Source organism: Triturus cristatus, chromosome 10 (genome assembly GCF_964204655.1).
Source record: "Triturus cristatus chromosome 10, aTriCri1.1, whole genome shotgun sequence".
NCBI lineage: Eukaryota > Metazoa > Chordata > Amphibia > Caudata > Salamandridae > Triturus > Triturus cristatus.
In genome coordinates this window covers 462210376-462223733 of record NC_140593.1, presented here as the reverse complement: position 1 = coordinate 462223733, position 13358 = coordinate 462210376, and the positions used below count along the sequence as shown (strand labels likewise).

The 13358-nt window shown below is 46.5% G+C and overlaps 1 protein-coding gene across 11 annotated transcripts in view; it reads right to left on the bottom strand.

Moving 5' to 3' along the window:
- The window catches only part of CREM (cAMP responsive element modulator), an 848590-nt gene that overhangs the window by 190580 nt on the left and 644652 nt on the right, over positions 1 to 13358 (bottom strand). For all 11 annotated transcript variants that reach the window (XM_085631873.1, XM_085631875.1, XM_085631878.1 and 8 more), the window contains one exon: positions 5767 to 5955. In XM_085631873.1, coding sequence (XP_085487999.1) covers positions 5767 to 5955 — 189 coding nt within the window. The remainder of the gene's footprint in view (positions 1 to 5766; positions 5956 to 13358) is intronic.

Sequence of the window (13358 nt, the reverse complement as noted above, 5' to 3'; positions counted from 1 at the left end):
GATAAGGGGGTGGTGTATTGGTACCACAGCAGGGATCCTTAGAGACCTTAGAGATCAACTGTCTAAAACGGAAAAGACCCTGGGGGAATTAGAGAGCCAATATCAGAACTCTCCAGCTGCAGACACACTAGCTCACATACAAGACTTAGTGGTCGAATACAATACATTGGCTGACAAGGAGGCAAAATATATCGCTAGACGGCATGTGGCACGGGCATATGGGGAGGGGGGTAGACCTGGGAGGTTCCTGGTTTCTAGGCTGCGTTTCAGGGCCGATCACCACCCGATTGATCAAATAATAGACTCTAACGGAACCGCACATTTTACACCACTTGCGATAGTAGATCAATTCAAACAAACTACACAGCTCTGTACAACACGCGGGGCGGTATGGAAGATGAGGCACTGGATGAATATCTTTCGGACACGGCCTGTGCATGGTTGTCTGACGCTCATAGAGACTATCTCAGCCAACCCATAGAGGAAACTGACGTTCGAGAGGCTATTCTCTCTCTTCCGAACAATAAGGCCCCCGGGCGGGATGGATTAACAGCAGAATTTTACAAAGTCTATTCAGATCTCCTTGTACCTCACCTGTTAGAGATGTACGCGGAGGCGCATGAGTCAGGGGTCCTTCTGCCTTCCCTCAGACAGGCCCTGATTATTAGTCTTCTAAAAAAAGATAAATCGCACACGCTCTGTGAGTCCTATCGCCCTTTCTCGCTAATCAATCTAGACGCAAAAATTCTTGTGAAAATATTGGCCCCTAAAATCCAACCGCTGATGCCCCTTCTTGTCCTTCCGGCCCAGTCCGGGTTTATCCCAGAGCGATCCACATTCATAATTTACGCACCATTTTCGCAATGCTCCTCATTCTGAATCCCAAGTTGTCTGCAGCTGCGGTCATGCTTGACGCAGCGAAAGTGTTTGATTCGATAGAGTTGAAATATATGATGCGTACACTGTACAGATTGGGATTCCCCCCTATTTTGACCCACTGGATTCAGGTCCTATACACAGACGCATCGGCAAGGGTGCGGGTGGGGGGGCCTTACCTCAGAACATTTTCCTATAGAACGTGGCACTAGACAGGGTTGTCCTTTGTCCCCACTCTTGTTTGCTCTTGTACTGGAACCGTCAGCGTGCAAAATCCGGCAACGTCACAAAGCGGCCGCTCTTAATTTTAATCATCAACCGGTTGGTATAGCCATGTACGCGGACGATATGGTCCTTTTTATCTGTGATCCACAAATACATCTATCCCCGATCATCTGAGAATATATCAGATTCGGCCTCTTCTCTGGACTCCTCATCAACTGGGAAAAATAGGTTAATATTCTGTTGACACTGCTCACAACCCCGCCTCAGCTGGAATATCCTCTGGTGTGGTCCACGGACCCGGTCAAGTATCTTGGGATCTGGGTACACCGTGATCCCGACACCTTGATAAGAGAAAACTACGGACCAGCTTACAGCACTCTGGTGCAACAAGTGGACAGGTGGTCCCATCTCCCGTTGTCCCTTGCAGATCGTGTTGCAGTTATTAAAATGATTGTCCTCCTGCGGTTTTTATACCTGTTTTGCAACATTCCGATCAAACTTAACAGGCATTTTTTTTAAACAGTGCAAACACAGCTCTTGAGATTGGTGTGGGGGGACAAACAGCCCAGAATCAGTTGGCAGACCCTGGTGCTCGCATATGATAAAGGGGGGTTTGCTGCTCCTGACTTTTATGTCTACTATCTGAGTGCACAGGCGCAATATGCCTACTATTGGTTCCGGACACATGATTTTATCCCGCATCTAGCGCTGGAGGATGGAGATGCGCACCCCGTGCCACTGGGGGGTATCCTCACGCACACTCATAGGCATACACCTAGATCTGAAATAAACACTATTGATACCACTATTGCAGCCTGGCAGGCGATAGGCAAACGCGCGCATAAACTCCCTCTGTATGCTCCTGCCCTGCCCCTGGCTGGACATGCGGCCTTGTCTGTTGCCTGGGAACAAGGGCCTCTAACGACTTTAAAGGAGGCTGGCATCACACACATGAGAGACCTTTCCCTGGGGGTAGTTACGTCACTGAGGTAGACCTAGAATATATTCACAATCCTACATTCCTGTTTCAGTATTCCTGTTACCGCCTAAAGCGTGCACTGGAGGATCATTACTCCGACTTCTCTGCCGAACCTGCTATACTTCAATCACTCAAACTATTACTGGTAGCCTCAACCAAGAAAAAGCTAATTACAAAATTATATAAGGGGGTGCAGGATGAAACGGTTTGTGGGCCGGATCGTAGTGTAGAGCGCTGGAACACATTGGTAGCCCCTCCGATCACTATGAAAGAATGGGAACAAATTTGCATGTTAACAGGTTGTCTTACACCAAATGGCAACCTGCGTATAATTCATTTTAAATTCATCCACCAAATGTATCATACTCCTGTTAAATTGTACAAAATGGGCCTCAGAGACTCTGACCAATGTAAGCGCTGTGGTAAAGGTAATGCTGATTTTATCCACCTCGCCTGGCAGTGTGCCCCGGTCTTTCAATATTGGGAAACAGTTGTTGCACGCATACACGCCATGACGGGCATTGTCTTGAAGTGTACACCTCTGGAATGCCTCCTTGGCTTCGTCCCCCAATTAAAGGCCACTGTGGGCAGGTTTGTAAGGGTCGCGCTCCTGCTTGCCAAAAAGGTGGATTATGTTTACTTGGGAAAGTAAATTTGCCCCAAAAATTGCCGAATGGATGACAGACTTGATCTATTGCCGTGAACAATTAGAACTGTATGCAGAGGAATTGCCGGTCACATCCAGACCAACTGACATTTGGGCTCCTCTCCGGGACTATTTGCTCCTCCAGACTCATGCTGACAGTGTGTAATGTGGACTGCTGAGTTGTACTATTGTGTTATCGTTTTAATTAGTATACTTGTATTGCACCACCATGCTTATTGTACTACCTGACCGTCACTGTACCTTTTTAGAAGTATTTTTATTTGTGTTGAGTTTCTGTTTTCTCATGGATGTACACTGTTTAAGATGCCAATACGCTGTATGGTACTGAAAACTTTAATAAACACTTTTTTTTTTTTTTAAAGTAAAAGGGGCCTAGAACTACTAGAACTACTGTTGCGGATAGTGATGGTGAACTTTTATTCCACCCCATTTCTCGAAAAGTGCAGCTCTTTTACTGAGGTGTATCAATCAACTGGGAGGGATGTCTCTACTGAGACTGCAGATCTCAGGAGTAGACAACAAACTTTTTGTATTGCTCATGGAACTGACTTGCAGTTGTAGTCAGGTCCAGCAACTGGGCCCTATCCCAGCTTTTTTTAAGCACTTCATGAAGGAATCAGTCTTTTCACCAGAAAGCTGCTTGCCTGGTCAGAGTGACTGGTCATCTCCTGAAACCTCAGGAGAATGCATCCAGGAACGTTGGTGAAACATGATGCTGTATTCATGAAAGAGGACATAGTATCCTGGGAATCCAAGTCACACTTCAGAATCCGTTTTAAAGCATCCAAGCCATCACTGAAGAATTTAGGACAGGGTTTCCACATGAGTTCAGGTAGTATTACAAATGCCAGTTTAACCAGTTCCCACGAGGGGCCTAACAAACATTTGGCATTCACTGTATGAAGGGTGAGGCTGTCTGATGCAAAACCTTTCCTGCACAGGATCCAGTGTTGGTAGGTTCTCTCACCAGAGGGGCCATACAGAAGGCATTGTGATTCAGAGCCCTTAGCCTTCAAGCTCTCAAGCAGCAGATTTGAAGTCAAGACTAGGTCTCCTGCTCTGCCAAACCCTAAACAATCTTTTAGTCCTGGATGCTAGCTAACATTCTAGTCCAATCAGATTGCCTTTTGGGAAAGTGAGATAGCAATAAAAAGCATGTGTAGATTAAAACACAATGGAAGGCCATGGTGACAAGCTCAGGTGTATGCCTTGTAATCCTTGAAGTTTTAATGACTACCAGGAAAAAGAATGGTGCTAGAGCAGCACCACTGACACAAATATAAAGAAGTTGTCTCAGGGTAAAATTGTTATGGTGGTGTACCTAGATGGGTCCTGGGCAAGGTGCCACATAAACACCTCCAAAACCTAGGCTCAAACCACTAGTATATCACCATATGATTGGGGTACTAAAGTTGACTGAAGGTAAACCAGTCACCAGAAGTAAACAGAACTACAAGTTCCAAAAGACATCATGGCTGTAAGGAAAGGCACTTCCTCCAGCAGCCGTGTAGTTGTCAAGAGGTATAAAGACCATACCCGTGAGAGTGTCCAGTGCTTGACCATCCGTTTGGGGGTGGAACTGTGTGCGACTTGGAATCCCATCCGAAATCAAACACAGTCGTTGCAAGCTTCAATAGGCTTACTTCGTGTTCTCGCCCCATGCCGGTTATGTCCGTGGTTTGGGCGTTCTTCCGTGTTGGTGGATGCCGGACGCATATCGGCCGCCGGCTCTTTCCTCTTCCTGACTCACGGAGCTGATCTGTAAGCTCTTTTATATCATTGCAAAGGATTGCGACGTCAAATGAAGTAGCGGAGCCTTCCGGATGAACTTTCTCTTTCCTGTGCTGAAAACAGAGAGAGAGGATACCGGAGTATCAGTGGGACGCTGATCTGGCAATTTAGTATCCCGCAGTGTCTGCTCCTTGCGTTAAGTTTCTTTTGGTGTACTATTGACTGCATTTGGCATAATTCCCAGAGAGAGCGTTTCTTCTCTGAAGTACATGATATGTAGGTTTTCAGTACTTCAGGGGACTTTCTAAAGTTTAACCTACAGAATACATTTACTTACCTTTGAATTTTGTGTTCGAACTAAGTGGAGTTTGGACTCTGTTCTTGTGCCTTACCTTCCTGCAGCTGAATGAGAAGTGTGCTGTGAGTATTGACTATGATGGGGGAAGAGTGTATATGATTCATGTTGAATAGGATTACAGGAGGTGGCCGCCGTACCCTGTTATTCCCCTCTTATATACAGCGCAACACAAACAAGGTTGGCTCTACCCGGAGGATAGACATTTCTAGTCCTATTGAGAACACTGCAGACGAGGCCTTCCAGATATCTTTAGCAGCTTTTAATGGCTTGTCCAATTCCCCCTTTACCCTGTTCGGTCTCTCTCAGGATAGCGGTCTATTTCCGCTCTTGGGAGATAACTCAAGGGGGAGCGGTCGGACAGGCTTCATAACATCGACCCTGCTGGTCGGATACTGAAGGTTAGTGGTGTTTCAATCTGGCTAAAATGATGTGCAACAGTTCGCTCAAATTAAGGGTACAGCCAGCACCTCTTTGTGAAAGTCAAGAGATCATTGTGAGAGATGTTTTGGTCATTAAAAATTCAGATTAAATATACTGATGATAATGATACTGGTGAGGCTGTCATGTCCGCACAGGTCCATTCTTAATCCAACAACATGATGCATAACCTACAAGATGCTTACAATATTTCAGAAGTGAAGGAACTTTCATCTTGAGCGTATTTTGCCTTGATAGAAGATAACTAGGGTCATTTTAGAGAAATTTAGAGAAAGCTACATCAACGTTTAGAACAAACAGTGCTTAACCCCCCTAACATTTGTTAGCTCAAAAATAACTATTCATAGTAGCGAGTATCAAAGTACGAACATTTTGAATGGTTGAAGCACAGAAGCATGGGTTGAAAGAAAGAAATGTGAAACATAGAGAATACTAAACAGTAAATACAAGTGCAACCCAAAATCTAAAAAAAAATAGATTAAATTCCCTTACCTTGAACAACAACCTGGCTGCCTGGTACAAAGAACTGCTGTGTACCATCAGCTGTTTGTGCTGCATACTGGACAATGGTTGCACCTGGTTGAGGAGTTCCTGAGTTTGTCATGGTTAATGTCTGCAGTCCTTGAACACCATCAGATGCTGGATTGGCAATCTGAATAGTTCCACCCTGGGCAATTGCAACTTTGAACAGAAGGGAAACCAGAAAAGCATAATTAAAAAAATATATATAATTGTCTGTACAAGAACTGCAAAATGAAATTGCACATTTTATGATCTCAAGAAATGATTGCCAACATCTATCCTTAGCTCCTTAGATGCTTCACAAAAGGCATAAAGGCCAAATTTGCATCCTTTTTCACACATGTTGGAGATTCTAAAGGTAATCGCAGTTTGTGGAATCCCCTGAAGGGAACTGAGAAAAAAGCAACAATGTAGCAAAAGTTTGTTGTCAAAACATGTCATCAACAAAATGATTACTATGCTGATAATCATAATCTTCGCAGCTTTCAGGACTAGGCAGAGGTGTAGAAACATTGTGTTTTCCAACTATTTTCATTTTCCTACATGGTTGTCCACGATGTATATTTTTTAGGTAGTTTCTATCTACTTGCAGTTTGTGGTGGAAACAGGTGGGAAGCTCATGGGTGAACCCAGAAAGCAATATATTTCGGAATAGTAGACACATTTTTTAATTCTACAAGGGGTCATTTGTATAACTTGCTTATGGTTTTCCTAAACAAACTAATAATTGAAATAAAAAAAATCATAGAACAAATACAAATAGGCGACGATCTGTAATTTTTTGCTCCAATGGCTGATTTACAAACGTAATATTCCGTTAAGTCTCTCAGACTCTTCTGAGTGCAGAGATATATGGTTAGTAGACTGATGATCAGGAACCCAGAAATGGAGTACTGAGTGAGGACTCCTCCCCTGTTGCTGTGCTGGTGCCCGTCACAGGATGATTTGCAGACTATCGAGCGCATCGCAGCAGTTGGAATCCCTGGCGGGCTCTGCAGCTTGGTGCTTAACCGCCCACGCCGTTCCACGCTGCCGCTAAGCTGTTCTGCGTCCATTTGGGCGCTGGGGCGTTGCCCCACCTGCCACATGCTCCCAAGGCCCCAGGACCCATCATTTGTTCTCGCGTTAACTTCTACTTAAGTTCTCTACTTCTCTAAAAGATTTCTGATAAACTTGATGTGTGTTGTGTATCGCGCCGCCCGGCTGTTCCGGGCCGACACCTGACCGGCCACGCCCACTTGGTGGTGACTCACTGTACTAGTCTGTACAAGGACCGAGGGTTGCTTGCTTCATGCAGTAGCCCCCGGCCCCCCGGTATCCTAATGGGCGGGGGGCATCTCTGCTCTATAGCCAATCCTGCTATTGCTAATGCAGCGTCTGGATTGGCTTAGAGTAAGAAACACCACGCAGTCTGAGGGCTGGCTCGGCTGTTCACAATCACATTGGGTGTCACGCGTGGGTGGCACAGCACTGCCGCACTTGAAGCGGTATATTGCCAATCACTGTGTGGCTTATGTGAAGCCATGCACAGTGACTGGCCATTTTGTTTGCAATGGTGACTGTCTGACGTGACACCCACGTCATCGCAGCACCGCAACGACACCTCGTGCACTGCCTGCCTACTGCTCGTCCTCGTCGTGGCTCGGATCTCGATGATGTTGGTGGTCCGACCGGCGACCGTTCAAGAAAGATCCTGACCCTGCCTGCCCTGACCCCTGATCTGATCATTCGCAATCATGACGTTGATTGAGAATCAGTCAGTCAGACTCAGAACAGTGAAGTCTAAAAAGTAAGAATACGTAAATGCGTCACAGTCATTCTCATCATTGCCAGCCAGCCTTTCAGGTCTCACCAATGTTACAGGTTTAAAGAACAATGTTATTACAGCCAATTTCAAAACTATTAAATAACCAATAACTTTCCACTCCTATGTGCAGATTAGATTAACTCCCATCAGATGTCCATGTAGAGACCAACCCAGTGTCACTGTGTAAGGAGGTGCGTGTGTGGCACGAAGCGCTATAGTAATGCCATTGTAATGGAATTGAACGCAGTATAGACGTCAGAGGCCTTCAGAGATGTGTTAGGCGGTGATTATCCGATCATTTTATCTGATCATAAAATTCTACAAAGCAGCAAGAATATAAAAGCCACGGGTGGTTGCAGGCGTGGAGTGGAGGGGCAGGTGTAACACCTAGATCGAGGCTGTCAGGAAAGGATGGCACTGTAAGAGTACTGATGAACCACCAGGTCTCTGCTGGAGAGGCAGCGAGCCATGCTATTCACTGCAGGAGTTATGTAGCGCTGTGGACCTCTGCAGCAGCTTCGGTGTGCTCGCTGCAGCTGTGGTGACAGCTGGGGCGTTACTCTGGTATGACTTTGTGACATATTGCAGGGACATTAATCAGGGGGAACGTTTCCTTTCCGCTGCATGCTACAGTGGATGGGTTTCCAATGTTTCATTAAGGTGTACGGTGGGGCCCCCCTTGGCTGCCACCAGCTGACCCTGACTACAGTAAAAGAGTTCCCTACCCGTCCCTCGCGCTCCCCGGCTTTATAAGGCCTCATTAAAAGGTGCGGCATTGCGGAGGCGCCGCCGGAGAAATATTTACAGATGCACTTCAGCACAGTGACAGCGCCTCGTGTGCGTGGGCGGCAATGCGAAGGTGGGTGCGAGAGGCTGGAGGGGGCAGAGGGCAGGGGCAGGTGGGGCTCGCAAGTGTCTCTTGAGCCGAAGCCAACTTTGATAAGCTTGGCTCTCAGCAGCCAGGCCCATCATGACCTGCAGGGCATGTGGTGGGCAGAAGTGGGTAGAGGAGGGCAGAGGAGAGGAGGACATCTCTAACACAGATCTGCCATTGGATTCCATGGCTCCCTCTTACCACTACCAGTTTTACTCCTACCATACGCACCCTCCTCTGCCTGCCCCTCACTCATACTTTCATCTGTCTCACCGCTTTCACTTACCCCTTGCAGACTCCCTTTCCCATCTCACAGCCTCTTGTTACACGCATCTGTGTCCTTTACACCCTCCTCGTTCCTCTGAGATGTACAGCTCTACCTCACACTACTGTCCTACCACTGGTAGACCTTTGAATCCTACTCACATCCTTCTTTTACCCATTGCACATACTCCCCTCCTTCTCACAGCGTCTTATGGGAGTTTGGAGATTCTCCCACTCTACCATAGGCATGCATCTACCTCACAGGCCATGTGCCTCTCACAGATATACAGTTCTACCCCACAGTACTGTCCTACCTCTAATAGACCTTCATTTCTAACACACCACCTTCTCTTACCCCTAGCAGACCCCTTTCATCTCACAGCCTCCTCTTGCTTCTTACATAAATCTCTACCTCACTACATTCATGTACCCTACAGCGCTGTCCTACCTCTAATAGGCGTTCACCACAAGCACCTTCTCTTACCCCTAGCAGACTCCTTCCATCTCCTCTTACCTCTCACATACATTTTCTACGTCATAGTAAATCTCACGGGTATGCAGCTCTAGCCCACAGTACTTTCCTACCTCTAATATACCTTCATAATTAATACCACCTCGTACCCCTAGCAGACCCCTTCCACCTCACAGCCCCCCTCTTTCTCACAGCCTCCTCTTACCTTGATGGTATTGTATATTTGCTCCAAAGATCAATATATCTTAATTCTGTTGCACTGATCAATAAGCTGCAGGCCTCTGAATTCAAGCTAAGGGATACCTTTGCGAGTCTGACCTGCTCACATGATTTGTGGCACACTTTGAAGGTCAAATTTACAAAAAGACGGGGATGGAGGTCAAGAACTAGGAAGAGATTAAATTGAGACAGAACACAGGATATTACAAAAGAGAAACAGATACAAGAACAGAAGGAAGAATGATACGATGATAATTAGAAAAGAGACCATTTTAGGGACTGGTACGTACAAATCCTACAACACCATGTAGCTATACTGAATAAGCAGCTACCTATGTTATATGACATCTCTTTATTAATGTAACAACTGCACTTTCACAATTGCTTTATTAACCTTCCTGCTTTCTAAAATTTGATTGAAAATGCACCATTTTCCCACTCTTTTTTCAAATTGTTCTTGGGGGGCCAACCCCCCCAAGCCAACCCTTAGGTTGTTCGGGCTCAATCGCTATGCTCACATGCTACGGTGCAGTATGACAATCATTTTACGCCTCACCACTTTCAAATGTCACCATCCGCCACGGTCTTGCCATGGTCCCTTGGGAGGATATGAGGGTCTCTTATTGCAGTAATTGCTGCCGCCACCACTGTGCCACTTTCACACGTGGAGCAGAGTGAGTACGGGTGTGCAGCAGGGCAGGCAGGCAGGCAGGAGGTAACTAGTGGCTACTAGCAGCTTGAAACGGTTTGTGGGGGCCGAGGGGGCAAAGTTGTTGTCTTCTCGGATCCCTTTTTGTATGCTTTGCCCTCAAGGGGGAACTGAATGATTGAAGAAGCCTGTTGGAAGGACTTTTGAGCGTTCACCGGCACGTTCATTTGCTTATAAACTTGCTCATAAACATTGCTATATACGCTCTATCTCCACGGCAAGGGACTTGTGTGACACGTGAAATCAGAGCTAGAGACTGTCAAGTGCCCTAGAGTGTTGTAAGCACATCTAATCACAGTCAAATGCCTAAATGCACCTGTGAGTGGAGGAGGCGGCAGACATTAGTAAGGACCAGGGAAGGAGGTAACTGGAGGCTATTGTTGACAATCTCAATGCTGGCACTGTATTCTTCTCGGACTGTTACTGCATGCATAGACCTTAACTTCAACCTCAACCTTAACCATGCATAGGCCTTAACTTGACCAGGCAGCCTTTTGGTTGAGAGAAGGAGGTTACTCGTTCTTGTTCATTAAGTTCTTTAAGAAGGGACCAGAGGGAGGAACCTACAAAAAGGAAAAAAGAAAAAAAAACGTATCTTTTGACCCTGCTGAATCCATCAGAACCCGTTGGAGTCACCTCCTTTGGGCTGAACTAGGCTGTGCCCCTGTGTCACTTGTGTTTTCTTACATCTAGCCCAAAGGTTGTTAACTCCTTATCATCTTCTCTCCATCAGGAGTTGCTGATCCATAGCTTACTTCCCCCTACTTCTTATAGGTTTTATAGGTTGCATAATGGGTAAGAGGAAGGCGTGGCCAATGGTCCCTCCCAGGCAAACAAGCATTGGCATAGCCAATAGGTCTCGCCTTTAGGACCTTATAAGTGTTTAGGCATGCAACAGTTGATGTTGTTGCACCAAGGATATTGTGCTGCATAACCAAACACTTATAAGGTCTCAAAGGCGAGACCCATTGGCTATAACAATGCTTGTTACACATGTTAATACTGTCTGGGCATTGGGTGCACCTTATTAGTACCAGTTTAATAACCACATATAGCAATAAGCAAAGGAAAGGTGACCAGTCAACCTTTGCAAAACGCCTTCCACTGAGCTTCAACACCTGTTGCTGCATTGTTATTAACTTTTTGAACAGTTTGAGCTGAAACATTTTTTTCTTTTTGGAAAAATCTGCAGATTATACAGCAGATTATGGTTTATGTGGCAAAAGTGGCAGATCTATAATTATGTGGCATCACATTCAATCGCATAATTCCGTGGCCCTGGTTATAGTAGAACAATCCAATACAGAATGGCACCAACTCTACCTGCTGGAAAAAGCGATACAGTCCAAACATCAGGTTAACAGTCTGGGCTCTAGTGCCCCAGCATGTGGACGCAGGAGGCCCCCTCCACTCCCATGGAGGCGCCCTCAGCATCCTAGCAAGCACAGCTGCTGCTCTCCAGAAAAGAGGTGGCCCCCACCTCTTTGAGGACCCCGGCATCTCTACACGGAGTCTGCTCACACTTGCACACTTAGACACTCAGGCGCATCAGGGAGTTCCTCTCTCATGGCAGCAGTTCGTGGCATCCAGGCTTGGGATCGGGCACCCGTATTTGCATACTCATTTGCATATGTCCCATAAGCTCTGGAAGCAAGCTGTGTCCTTCTGTAAACAGTTGTGGTGTTGTATTTCAGAGGCCTCTGCTGGGACCCACAATCTCCAGCCCTATTCGAGGGTCTTTACTGTGCCCACCTCGGAGTTTTAATAAAATATAGCGCTTGATGGAGATGCTCGTGTATGATGATATCAGTGTGGCGCACACTACGATATCAGTTGTCAATGTTGCACGATTGGGGCAGTATTATGACCTCGGTAGTCATCTATTTGATGTGTGCGATCGTGACAGCATGAAGAGGCGGGCAACCATCCGTACATATGAAAAAAATATATATAAACGACTCCTGAGTCCCAGAATTCCAGTGTTTGAGCCTGGTGTGAAGCTAATATGCACTCAGGTATGAAGTGTGTTTTGTCTTTTTATAGAACAGGCGTCATTTTAAATCAAACTCATTTTACTTCCATGCGTACTTACACAACCCACCACACTAACTCTCCAGAATCGTATCTAAACATGGAACAAGCTCCCAAACAAAATCACACAACCACGCGTCAATAAACAGTCACTGTGAAAGGTTGGCTCTGGCTGTTAAGAACAAAAAACGCCAAAATGAAGACAGCGCACTGCTGCCCTAAAAATGATTAAAAGCGCTAAGCAAAGCTATAACATCATACTCAGGGAACTACCGAGTGACGGAAGATGTGTCTAAAGGGGCAAATTAGTCACCCCGTGTGTGTGTGATTGAATCGACACGCCCATCAGTTATTGCTTGGGTTTGGGGTGACCTGAGGCGTTGTAAGAGGGATGAGGCGATACCCGCTGCTCCTTCTCTGTAGTCTGTGACCCGAATGAGGTCTAGTCCCTGCGAGTAAGGCCACACCCGGGCAGAGTATCACCCCCATAAACCCAGCGCACTGAGGATCACTGCCGGGGCTGTGTTAGTAATTGTGAAGTACCTCCTAGGGATCAATGTAAACATGCAAGTCTATGTTTCTTCTTATACACCTGATGACTGAGTTACATAACCAGAGACCGACCCCTCCCCCCACTACACAGGTGCGCGCGCACACATACACTAGTTTTACATTCATAACGTGCTTTCTGGATAGCGCTACACGCTTGCTTCCACTGTCGGGCGGCTTCCTAGTTCTGTAAACACAGGTATTACGATTACCCTACTTGGTCTTCTCAACCTATGATGGATGAAAGGCTGAGTTAGCCCTATCCTTATTCGAACCTGTGAAATGTGGGTTGCCAACCTACCGAGCTTTTGTGCCAAGTTCGCACAAACCCGAAACTAAAATACGATGACAAAGTAAAACAGACAAAATAGGGCACGGACATATAATGATATAAAGGTGTGCTACGCTCACCTGTCCAGTACTCTGTATTTCAAGTGCTGGGCGCAGAGGCCAGCAGTCCAGGGGCGCAGTGCTTCTCGCACGGGTGGAACACGCAGGCTGGGGTGCAATGAGCAGTCAGCCCTGAGGGGAGAGCAAGTGCGGCAGCCTCAGCAGGCTGCCACGAAAAGTGGGTCCCAGGTGCCGCGGAAACAGCCCTGTAAGACCAGGTGCGGTTTGTGGCTCCTTGGAGTGCCCC